The sequence below is a fragment of the Micromesistius poutassou genome, assembly GCF_964030765.1.
Source record: "Micromesistius poutassou genome assembly, chromosome: 21".
NCBI lineage: Eukaryota > Metazoa > Chordata > Actinopteri > Gadiformes > Gadidae > Micromesistius > Micromesistius poutassou.
In genome coordinates, this window is record NC_140291.1 from 3,426,717 (window position 1) to 3,439,866 (window position 13,150).

Sequence of the window (13,150 nt, forward strand, 5' to 3'; positions counted from 1 at the left end):
TCACTTTTATTTTAAGCTCAGTGACACTGTGTCATCCATCACAGCCAGCTTTTCAGAGGGTGAAGAGCCTCGAGCAGGGAGAGAGAGAGAGAGAGAGGGAGGGAGAGGGAGGGAGAGAGAGAGAGAGAAGAGAGCGAGAGAGAGAGAGGGAGAGGGAAAAACACACTGATACAATGAAGAGAAAGTGTGACAGCGTTCTGCTAGTGCTGCAAAGTAAGACCTCCCTGGTTAAATTACCACAAATCTCATCTTGTGCTTCCATTTAGGCATTTTTCTTTGTGTGAGCGGAGTGGAAGTCATTCCTCTCCTACTGTAAACACTGAAAAGTGTTGCCTTCCAAGTCCTCCCACAAATTGCCGCTTCGGAGTGCCAAACTTCGCTTTGCGGCATTGTTTGCCAGGAAATTGCATTTCTCATCGCTTTAGTAAATGTTTTGGCTAGATGGAAAGTGTGCGAAAACTGATCAGCGCTTTGATCACCCTGACCTGGAAACGTGATCGTCTGCCCACTTCACAAGGGTCCCTGACACCTGGGGCAACCGGAGCCGTCTGCATCGATATACGATCCTCACCACAGTGTTAAAGACTTGACTTCTCCCGTTTCTCTGTCCACGACGACAGAGCAGCCCTAATGATGGGAATCGGAAGGGCTCAAAGTTCTGGCTCATGCTGCTTTCTTTTTATTTATTTTACCCAAGCTCTTTAGAAGTCGGTTGGATGCAATGCTTTGGTTCTCGTCTGTGAAGGAAATGCCCTGAGCAGTTTCATTGTTTAAAGTGGAGAAAAAGTATTTTTTGTTTGTTTGCCTTTTTAAAAGCGTCTGTTTACAGGACAACCCGTCTTGATTAAATTCCTCTTTACGATTTCATTCATACATGACTTTTTGATTCTAATGATAATATGTATTGCGTCAAGCACACGTTTCGCTCTCATTCGCGTCAGCCAGTGGTTAAAGGGTGTCGCGTCACGTGACCAAAGTGCACCGTCAGAAGTAACGTGCGGCTCCTGAAACTCCTAACGTAAGAATGATGTAGTCGCGTGTCAAGTATCGAACGAGCGAAAGCCTGCCACTTTGGAAGATCAAATAGACTGGATCTCTTTCCAGATGAAACCATCTCGCTACCAGAATCAGCCACTTAAAACTAACCATATTTAACCTTGGACCTAATCTTGTCCATCTCAAGCATAATGCCAACACATCCCTCAACTCTGCTATCTATTTTTGTTTTAGGTGGGAGGTGTGTGGACTTGCGTCCGCAAGTACAGACACACACCGCCAGACACTTTTGAGGGGGCCGTGCAGAAAACTATTCCTTTCAATTATCCACAAATATATTTATTTTCTTCAGTAACCAAAACAAAAGTGATTGCTGCTTGAAATATTTCTTTAAAAGCTCCATAACATATTTATTATCAATGAAGGGATGTTAACTGCAACATGATGCATCTGGAAGATTGCTTGCAAGCCTCATTCAGCCAAATTAGTTTTGAGTTAACAAGGCTATTGAAACAATAGACTTTACTGCGGCTGAAATTTGACTGACTGACCAATGTCGCCTAAGGTTGTTGAAAATGTTAAAACGTTTGTGAATCATGACCTCAGTTCGAAGCAAAAACATGATGATTGCACCCGAATCATTCAGCCCTGGAAAAGTGATACATCTACTTCAATTACAAGATTATTAATTGAAGTAATTATTCAGCAGCATATGAAAGCGTTCCAGGCAATCTGGTGGGAAGGCATAGGAATCAGTGGTGTACTCAGAGGTGAATTACACACGAGTGATTCGAGAGGCTGTGGCGTGGCTTTTTAAAGTTCACAAACCCTCTGGATATTTGATCAAGCCAACGGGCCTTTGATCATTGGTAACACTGAGGTAACCATGACCGCTTTCGACTCTGAGAAAAAAAAAAAAGGGGACCGTTTGTGTCCGAAAACAATCTCCCCACCTCTGACACATTGGCACCCTGAGAAAGAAAAATGTCAAGGTCAATAATGGGCCATTAGCTCTGGAGTGAGTTGCCTTTGTGTTCCCAGGCCCCGCTCAGAAAACCTCCTGTCTACAACACACGATACTGTGGCAGGGCGGCCGCGGGTACCGACCCATTCAGTCTTCACTTTTTTAGAATAAGAAGAAGAAGAAAAAAAACACATTGTTTCACAGTTTGTGTGAAAAAATTAGAACTACTACTAAGCTACTCAGAGAGTGAAAGACCTCATGGATGTGTGAAAAAGTATTCACCCAGACACTGTGTTACAACGTGTGGATTTGAATGACTAGGTTGTTAGCCTCTATTCATTAGTATTGCACCTTGTTCATTTTCCATCCATGTTGCAACCCGTCATAAGTGTTTAAATGAGTGAACTACACTCTAGGCCATAATAGAGGCTCTTTCTTGCCGCCCCCACCGCCATTTTTCCTCCATGCTATCTTAACACAGTAGTTTTATAAAGAAGCTTGTTGCTAAAAGAAACAAGGTAGAAAAGATCTGTATCAAAGCACAAGTGTTTTTCTTTTTTTTGTGTGTGGGGGCCGGTTTTTTGCTGGAGACTCTCGCTTCGGGTTTCGGTCCGAAACACAAAGGTGTTTTCTTACCTGATTTGTATTCATTCACACAATGAGTGGACCTGCATCTCTTGTTTCCAAGTAAGGAGAGTCCAGACCAGACTTTTGTTCCACCCATCATTGGATACGTGCATGTTGCTTCCTCCAGTACAGGTCTTGGATCACAGCCACCAGCTTTGTCCTGGATGGATATTTTTTTTCTCCCCCCCTCCTGTCCTTCTCCTCTGCCTTTGTTCCAATGTGTACAGGTTCCAGCAAACATTCGTTTTATGGAGATAAACGTTTCAAATAAGTACCGCTGTTCTCTCTTTCCCTCTCCGTTCTGTTGTAATGAAAGCTAGTATGTCAGTCTTAATTGACCTTGCCCGACACAAAAAAAAGACACACATTAGTGGTTTGAAATGTTCTGTTAGTTCAGTGATTGTACTGTCAGGGTCTTCACTTCAGTGGGAGAAGGAAGGATTAAATCCTTCATTCGTTTGGAGGCTGCCAACCAAAAGCCATTGAATCAATTACGTGTGTTAATTATCTTGTTTCTTGTTTGTTGTTTCAGGGTTTCTTCCTGACGGTGTCCCCGGAGTCCATCCTCAAGGTGGCCAAGCACGCGTCCGAGAACAACAAGGTGTTCTGCATGAACCTCTCGGCGCCGTTCATCAGCCAGTTCTTCAAGGAGGACCTGATGAAGGTCATGCCCTACGTCGACGTCCTGTTCGGCAACGAGACGGTGAGCGATGGGGGGGGGGGAGAAGGCTCCTCCTTCGTGTACGTGTTCTGGACAAACAGGCAAGCGGTACACATCTGTACCAATGCAAAACAGAACCCTACATGGATTTAAAGATTATTTCCCTTTTGCATTTGTCTAACGTGTGAGTGCTTGTGTCAACGTTAGAAAGTGATCTGTATGTTTGGTTTGGAAAGTGTGTGTGTGTGTGTTTAAAAGGGGACAAGTGCCCTGATTCCATACATCAAAAACTGAACTTAAATGGCGATTCCCCCCCCCCCCCCCCCCTTGCTGGCTATTTAAAATTGCACTTAGCCACAGCCCAATAAAGAGAGGGATAAGAATTAGCCTAGTAATCACTCATTTTAATCGTGTCACCATTTCATGGCAGTTAATGCATTGATTTCTTCCCGCCCGGCTATAAGGAAGGGGGTAGTACGATAGAGGTCAAGCAGTAGTCGTATGTACAGCGGTGGTGCTGGGAAGTCTCCTCTAACGGGCCAGCTGTGCCGGGGCTGGGGCTGGGGCGTATCGCCTACACAGACTGCACCTTTTGGGAGCGAGGAGGGGGGCGGGGGCGGGGGGGGCGGGGGGGGAGGTGGTGTTAGGGAGGGAGGTAGGAGGTGTACAGGAAAGTTCGTTTTTAAGTTTTTTTTTTTTTTTCAACTCGCCTCGCCTCCCTGCTGCTAAAGCTACGAAACAGAGCCCTTTTTCTTTTCGTTAGAGATGGGGTCCGCAGAGCAGGACACGACTGGAAGGAACCGCTCAGCATTTGTGGATTTATTACTGCTGCTGACTTCAGCTTTTCCCTCTTCTCTCCCCCCCACCACCCCCACCCCCCCCCCCCACCACCACCCCTCCCCCTACCCTGCATCCCTCTACCTGCCCCCACAAGCTCCACAATACCTCCCTTTTGCATATGCACCCCTCTCTTCGTCTCCCTAATTGCCGTTAGGAACAGTTGGGTCTCCCAAAGCACAGAGTATATTTTGCAAACGTTATGTATTTTCGGGTGGGTGGTACTGTTTGTGGTTTGCATAAGTTGTTTGCTCACACCTCCAGTCATTACAGTTTAATGACTTCGGATAATTACTACGCATGTTTTTTTTTTTTTTACAAAGAGATTATTGTTTGTTTTTTTATTGTCTTTTTTTTTTTTATTACGATGAGAAAATGTCAGTGGCGCGTCCGAAGCCCGTATCAAGGCCGGCCCGGCACAGTCTGGCGCTAGGGTTGATGCCCGCTTCCCGTCGTCCGGGGTGTTCCGACTCCCTTCGGCTTACCGTCAAAGTGAACAGGAGTGTCTGCCTCAAAAGCTACGGGGGCCCCGGGGCCCCCCCATTGCGCGCGAGGCAGACTGCGTTGGCAGCCACATGGCACATGGTGAGTGACAGGCAACAGGCCTACAACCACCACCTCCACCACATGGCACACTACCCGGGTTCCCTCCCACCCACCCGTATCCTCTCTCTCGTCCCAATGCCCTCAGCACCACTAGCCCCCCATCCTAACCCCCCCCCCCTCCCTGGTTGTGGATCACCCTGAGCCCCTCATGCCTTCATAACAAGTCAGTGACAGTGGGGATTACACAGACTGACTCCCCGCAGTCCCGGCAGGACACGCTGCAAGGGAAGGCTAATGTGGCTGCCTTGTCCGTGTCCCTCTCTCTCTGCTGCTTAACCACAGCCACACAACGCATGAAGTCACCGTTTTGTGTGGGTGTGTGTGCTTGTGTTGTTTGTTCCCTAAGCCCGCGCTCGACACAGACACGCACCAGGCGAGCGGAGGAATAACACAACAGCGGTTTTTTGAGACAGTAAACAAACAAAAGAAGGGTTTGATCTCGCGGAGATCGAATGTGTTTTGTGTTGAGTCGGTTTGGGCCGAGCACGGGTCTGGCTTCGATTGAATAATTTGCGCAACGTTATTTCATTAGGTGGGGACTTCATAACAATGTTCCCCACACCTTTGACTCCTGCGCGGTGGCGGCCAACATGTATTTATTTTCATTGTCTCCCGGCGCACACTGGAAGGACCGACCGTGTGTTCCAGTCAGGCCGCCCTGGGTCATTTTGCTGTAACATGATCTGGCTGGTACGTGTTTGAGACCTGGCATCCGCCTGCCTGCCTGCCTGCCTGCCTGCCTGCCTGCCTGGCCCTGGCCTATCGGCGGGCTCCTAGCTTATATAACAGTCTCTCGTCCGTCCCGTAATTACTGCCTTTTTGGGATGTCGTGTGGTGTCTGCTCTCCCCTCTGCGCGGGTGGGGGGAGGGCCGTGAGGCTAGCTCCACAATGTCTACGCTGCCACAGTCTCTGAGATCAGGGACAAACGTTGAGGGGGGAAATGGTTTGGGTTCTGTTTTTTCTCCCCCATTCCGACAGTGCTTGGGTTAATTGGCAAACATGTCGCGAGATAACCCGGGAACAGACCAGGCCTAATTGAGTCCTTCTGCTCTGTCCAACTCCTGACTACCCAGCTACCTGACACGGAACCCAGGGCATTACATTTCCCTCTATTAAATGACGACCGCTAATTAGGCCTGAATGAGGGAATCATTATCGCCGGGAAAACCGCATGCCAGTGGATCCACTGTTAAAATTAGCCACAATTTGCCTTTGCCGTTCGTGCGGCGAGCGATAAACCACAGACACACAATGGGAGGAAAGCATTGGACCATTACCGCAGGCCCCCTAATGGGGAATTTGAAGACATATCATGGACAAATTGAACAATTAATTGGGACCGAATTAATCACTCTGACTGATGTTCCATAAGCCGGAATTTGTGGCGGTCTCCATTTACATCAGGTTAAGTATCGAGTAATTTGATTTTATTTGGGCCGCAGTAATAACAGTGAACTGCCCCCCTAAAACGGTGTGTGCCTCCTTAAATGAGCCGCCGCCACATATGAAGAGCTTCAGATGTTTAGCCCTACAGTAAATACCCTCCTCCAAGCACTCTCCTCCGCCATTGACAATATTTACACCAGCCCCATACAGGAACATGGCAATAACTTAAATTGCTGTCCAATCCACCCACTATTCAACTCTGAAAGCTACTCTACCTATGTGGCTGCAAAGGCTCTCTCTTCCCAAACTGCAGACGGCCATTATAATTGAATGCTCAATAGGTGATCTGTCTTATAAATAACAAAGAAGATAACATAGAGGTGTGTTTGATTATACCTTGCTATGCAAAGAAAGAAGGCCATCTTCCAGTTTATTTTTCAAGCTGTTTTAAAGAGTGTCTAGTTCACCAGCTCTCCAGGCAACGAGCGCCAAATAACATGGATTTCCTACCCCTGGGTGCTGCGTGAATGCTCTGTACCTGATGTTTTGTGTGGTGATCTCTATTTTCCCATCCATCCCCGAGCACAGTTCCATGATCTAAGAGCGCTCGGATACAAGCAGTCGTACAGAAGGTTATTGTCATGAAAAGCCCCACAGGCATGTTGGCTCCCAGCCCTATTTTTCTCCATCTGCATGCAGTCTGTGAGGTGTTGGGGGAAATGGGGGAGGGCGGTTTTAATGATTTTTCCAGGACAGGGCTGAAAGTGTGTGCGTGTTGTGTCTGTGTCTATGTTAGTCTGTGTGGGCATGTGCAAAAAAAAAAAAATCCATGTGTAAGTCTGTGTGTGTGTGTGTGTGTGTCCGTGTAAAAAAAAAGGGGGCAGGTTGAGATACATGGGCAGAGTGACATCACCCCTTTGAATCTCCGCCCGATTTGTCATCCCCCCGCTTTGTTTGCGTGATGGACCGCCAGCGAACGCCTTATCTCGGTGCGGCGCCCCCGCGGCTGTTTATCGCCGCCACGACGCGTCCTGAGCCCGTGCGGGTGCGTGCTCCGGGCTGTCAGTATGTGTGGGTGATGGCAAGTTCACTCAAGCCCCCCCCCCCTCCCCCCAAAGGGGCCCAGGGGGATTTCTTGCCAAAGGAAAATGAAAGACGTTGCGCTTGACGGCTCACCCCGCCGACACGACCGTAGTGGTTCCTCTCGTAGTCGCTCGGGGTGAATAATATCCCGCCCTGCCCTCCTTAAAACAAAGATGTGAGAGGCAGATTACCGTCTTACTGGAAGGGCTATCTCGCTCTCCTGCGCCCCCTTGCACTCTCTCCCCCCCCCCCCCCTCTCAGGGGCCGTCTGTGGAGGACGGGAAGGCACATGAGACATTAACCCTCCTTGTGTTTATATCGCGGGGCCCTCAAAGGCCGACCGGGGGGTGTAGCGAGTGGCGGCCGAGCCATGGCCGGGCTCCAGCGCCGGGGGGGGGGGGGGGGAGCGATGGTCGCGTGCAGGGCGCCAGACGGATCGGCCCGTGTTCCCTCTTAGCGCCGTACTCCTGATGATATATATATATATAACTTTTTTTTTTACATTTGCGGAAAAAACCTGAGTCACCCACACGCCCGGTAGCGCCAGAGTACGTTGACCTTCACGGCGTGACGTGCAGGTCCCACGCTCGTCTGAGTCACAGCGCATTAACGGAGGTGAAGTGTTCCGAAGGCCAGCGCCTGCTTTGCTTTCTTGATAACAGGAAGTGGCATGTGTCAAAAATCCGGCCAGCTACAATAAAACCGTCAACGTCTTTGTTCGGCCATCTACAGTCGAAGACGGGGGAGGGGGGGGGTGGTGGTGAAGACCAATTATGGTGTAGTAGAGGAAGTCTTATTCATCCAGCATTCTTCAGTGTGATTTTTTTTCTCCCCCCCCCCCCCCCCCCGTTCTTTTGTTTCGTGAGCCAAGGTACTCTGGAGAGCCAGCGCGGCTCCCCCATAGAGACCCTCTAACCACTGTAATCGTACCGAGCCCCGAACCCGCCTTGCCCAGTCCCGCGAGCAAACCGCCGAATATTTTCAAAAACGTTGGGTCAATAAGGGGAGTGGGGCCCCGCGGAAGGTAAGTGAGGGTTGTCGGGGACTGGGGAGGAGGGGGACAGGGGGGGGTGGGGGTGGGGGACTTCACATTGGCCGTGAAATGTGACCTCAACGCGAATCCTTTAACAAGGAGATGGACCGATAGGGCCAGTAGGCGGGGGGGGGGGGCCTCTGTAGTCCTCTGAAGGGGGAGTAATTATGGGAGATAGCGGAGATATTGCACCGGGAGCAGATCGATACCGGCCTTACACCGAAGGACCGGTGTATCCCTGTCTCAGCGGGAGCGAGCAAGAGATACAAAGGCTTGATGCCAGAGTGTCTGGCCAACGCTGGAGGCCAGCGGAGCTGCAACCAGTGGGGCTGCGATGGCTCCATGGCAGCCATGTCGCTTTTTCTCTCCTGATCCACCACCACGTGGATCGCCACTGTGTTCACACACACACACACACACACACACACACACACACAGGCATGCGCCCCCAATCCTCCTTGTCAACCCCCAAGTAGATAAGAGGCGGTAATTGTCTTCGGATCGCCCGGCACAGAGTGTGTCGTAGACGCTCCAAGACCAGCCGCCGCCAACATTCTGGTCGCGATCCCCGTGGTCTCCACAAAACGCGTGGACTCTCCCCGACTCCCGGCGCTACCCTCACGAGCCAGGGTACGCTCACGTTTGTGTCTCCTGAAAACACAAAGACCCCTCGGGCTTACTCGGAGGAACCTCACTTAGCAGCTGCCTGCCCAACGCGTCCATTTGAACCCAACCAATTGGATGTTTTTGTAGCGGGGCTAAATTACGGTGGGCTTTATTTGGATTGCATCATGCCAAATATTTCCTTTCGAGAAAGATCCTGCGGTTGTTTTTCCCCTCTCCCTCTCCGCAGAGCAACCTACCGCACGCCAGTGGTATGCGGACACATGGAAAACGCCGCTGCCGGCCCCGCGCCATGTTTGCTACTTTTTCGCCTCTCTGGCTAGCGACTGTCTTGTGTCACATCAACAAATAACATGTTGGACATCCTCTTCATTTTCTCTGCGCATGTATTTACTCCTAAAGCACTCTCCCGACTCCTCACGCACAAATGGTTTGAATTATCTCAAGCTATTTCATCTCTCTCTCTGTTTCTTGCTTTCTCTCTCTCCCTCTTGCTTTCTCTCTCTCCCTCTCGTTCTCTCTCTCTCTCTCTCGTTCTCCTGCTCTCTCTCTTGCGCTCTCTCTCTCTCTCTCTTCATCTCGCTCTCTCTCTCTCTCTCTCTCTCTCTCTCTCTCTCTCTCTCTCTCTCTCTCTCTCTCTCTCTCTCTCTCTTCATCTCGTTCTCTCACTCTCACTCTCTCTCTCTTTAGCTCTCCATCTCTCTCTGTTCTCTCTCTCTCTCTCTCTCTCCTGCTCTCTGTCTCTTGCTCTCTGGGCTTTTTTTTCATTGTCTAAGGCATGCAAATCCCAGCCTGGCAGATCTTTGTTTCTCATTAAGAGATACGCCGAGCAGACCAAATGCTCAAATGGTTATTTTACACAGGGGGGGAAGCACAGTCGCTGTTCCTGTCAATTCAGCACAGAAACATATTTGTTCTCCGCGTTGTTTGTTTACAGAGACTGTAATACACTACCTATCAGGCAATTTATATCGGCAATAAATAAAAAGACAGGCCCATTGAAAATCTGCTTCATTGGCATCAGCCCTCCCTGACAAGTGCTTTTCCCGTGCAACCTTGTTCTCTATCAGCAAGAGAAATGACTATAACCAGATCATTTTAGGCCTTGAAAATTACTTAACGTGGGCATCATCCTCTGGAGTAAAATACCTTTTTTAGCGATGGAAAAAAAATTGCCCACAAGCCAGGGGGAAAACAAGAACAATGCAGCATGTTTTATTACACTGTGTGCGAGAGCAAAGCTTTTGTTTGCCTGTCAATAGTCCTCTAATTAGTGTTGTTTGGCGATGGTGGGGAAATACATCCAGTGTTTGTTTATCTCCCCCCTCTCCCCCCCCCGGCCCCCCGTCATCCCTCCTGTCAGGAGGTAGGCGGTGTCTGGCACTCTGACCCCCCCCCCCCCCCCCCCCGTGTAAAGGCCCCCATGGCCGAGGTGCATGATAGAAGCCCCCCTAGCGCTGATAAGACCACCAAGACATGATAACCAACCCTCACCACCCCAATGCAATCCCCACGCACTCTGCTGCTGCTGCTGCCTCTATGGCCTCCATTAAGTCCCGACAGACAGACAGACAGACAGACAGACAGACAGACAGACAGACAGACAGACACATACATACACAGACAGACACACACATACATACACAGACAGACACACACAGACACACACACATACACACACGCCCAAATACACAGACACACACACACATACCCAAACACACACACACACACACACACTCTCTAAACACAGACAACCACCCACCTGTTTCCTGCCACCTATTCACCGCCCCCCCCCACCCCCTCCTGACCCCCCCCTTCCCCCCCCTCCCCCTCCCCTCCAGACCTCCCCCGGAGATGGCTATCAGCGGCCATATTTATGTGTCCCACATGTTTCCGATAGTTTAACCCCTGGACCCCAGCGTGGGTTTTTAGTGCGTGGCCCCGGGGGGGCTCTGTAAAGAGACCTCTGTTCTGCGCTGGTACACAGACAGGGCAGACGGATGGAAGCGGAGAACCCCTCCGCCGGAGCACTCTGAGGGTCCTGGGTCAGACAGAGGCACCCGTTGATTTAGTCTTGCTCTGATGGAGGCCGAAGGTCGTCCCTGTGATGGTTGGCTAACGCTGAGGCCTATCACAGGGTTTGTGTTGCGCTGGGATTGGACGACGCGTGATTTGTTCTGCAATGAACAGACTCATTTGTTTGCCCTGGGTTTTCTTTTTGTTAGCGTCTGCGGTAAATAAATGCACTTATTATCGTCAATTTGCAGATCGTTTTAATAGCGTGCGTGTGTGCTACTTTTTCAACATGCAGTATATTATGCATAGATTCTAAGTCGGTTATTGGCTTGAATTGCTTCTACTTTAGGAAATTGCGTTGTCACTTAGTTATTCCCTTAAGGAGCAATTGCTTTAGATAAATTCAATTGCACTCACAATGTTACAATGGAGTGTATAATGAACATGGTTTCAGGATATAGTGAAATTGGTTAGCATATGAATAGTGTCAAGAACACGCTTAAAGGTGTTTCCAATAATCCCTTCGTATTTCAGTCGCGTCTTAAATGTGGAAATATTTGCGTAAGAAACATCTCAATGGCACAGGTTTTATCTTTGGGAATGCATAGCGTACGCTATCGATGGAAATAATGGATTTTCCGTTGATAGCAAACAAACCAAGAGCATTATCTGAGCAAATGCATCAGGGAGTCTTAGAGGAATCCCTAGTTGAAGAGTCGGGCCCAAGCCGGTTAACAATCGCTTGTTTTCCTTCAAAGATGTGGGAAACGCATTTGATTTAAACAGGCTGAGATAAAACACCTGGACTCAATGGCTCAGTACAAACACGACCACGGCGGCGTCATCTGATTGTAGAGCGAAAAAATTCCCAGAAGTGGGAATTCTGCAGCACACAAGCCTCTCTGCTTCGCATGATCTTTCCTGCGTCTCAGTTCTTGTGGTCCGAGTTTCGTAGAAACATTGCCCCCCAAAACACGAGGGCGGAGGTCCTGGCCGACGACCCTCATCGTGTCTCGGTACAGTTCCCACACATCACCTTATCTGCCCTCTGTCATCATATCAATAATCTCCTGCTGCACTTATCAACACACACACACACACCTCTGATGCGGTCACTTCCTGTTTCGACAGCAGCGTTCTCATAGCGATGACATTTTGACGTCCAGGAAAAGGAGCCATGTTCTGTATTCCTGGAAGGCAAGGGGAGACACTCAAAGGACAGCCACAGCCACCCTACCAGACATCACATGCCTTGATTACCCTCCCACCCTCCTCCACCTACCCCAATACACAGCCCTCCTCCCACCCTGCCTCCACAGCCACCCAGTAATGTATGCTGCAGCGATCTGGGTGGAGGTGATTGAGCTGAATGCCAGATGTTGTTTTTACTAGGCATTTATGAAGTCTGTCTGTCGCGCCTCAGTGATAACTAGCAGTGAGTGAGGGAAAACAGTGAATGTGTTATATGTTACAGGCTTTCATCTGTAAAAAATGAATTATTGGCAAGCGGCTGAGCTATCGGTACAGGGGTTAAAGACCACATTACATTCTCCTCGGTTGTAAGGGGCCTTGAGTGATTTGTCGTGGTGTGTAGCTGTGATAATTACCCGGACCTATTCTGGAAAGACACATTTTGTAACCTTCTGGTGTTGTTTCACAGTTACCACGCAACCGGCGGGATCGCACTGGTTGGTAGAGGTCGAAATGCCATCAAAACAAATCGTTATCTGGGGAAAAAATCGACAGAAACCCCTAAAGTAGGACGGAAATCTGGTCTTAACGTACATAATGTGTCACGGTCCCGTTCCCTCTGCTCTGTAACTCTCTCTCATACACACACACACACACACACACACACACACACACACACACACACACACACACACACACACACACACACACACACACACACACACACACACACGGTGTCAAAAACAATTTAATTTCTGCCTGAGCTTCAGCTTGGCCTAACCACGGTCAAGCAAACGCCTATTTTCTCCACGGTCTCGGGGGGAGTTATGGTTTGCAGCTTATCAACTTTTATTAACCTTAGCACCGGGGTCTGCTCTTTGATTTAGATTCCTCAGGAAACCCAGGGAAAGGGGATGTTTTTCTCCTCTCAGTTTTCGCCCGCTGACATGTGCTGCACAACTGCTTACAAAAAAGAGACATAAATCAGAATAAGTCATCTGAGAGACATCTAAAGAAAAGTCAATACACGCACGGATAACATTATTACTATTAAAAGGAAAAAGTACACACAAAAAGTACGAACGTCTCGTCCGACCAGAAGTTTGTTCGTCTCTCCCCAAATAT

The 13,150-nt window shown here is 49.2% G+C and overlaps 1 protein-coding gene across 1 annotated transcript in view; it reads left to right on the top strand.

Annotated features, from left to right (window-relative positions):
- The window catches only part of LOC311366766 (adenosine kinase-like), a gene marked incomplete at its 5' end in the record, with an annotated part of 46,377 nt that overhangs the window by 18,191 nt on the left and 15,036 nt on the right, over positions 1-13,150 (top strand). The window contains one exon of the mRNA XM_084485553.1: positions 3,120-3,290. Within this exon, the coding sequence (XP_084341679.1) occupies positions 3,120-3,290 (171 nt within the window). The remainder of the gene's footprint in view (positions 1-3,119; positions 3,291-13,150) is intronic.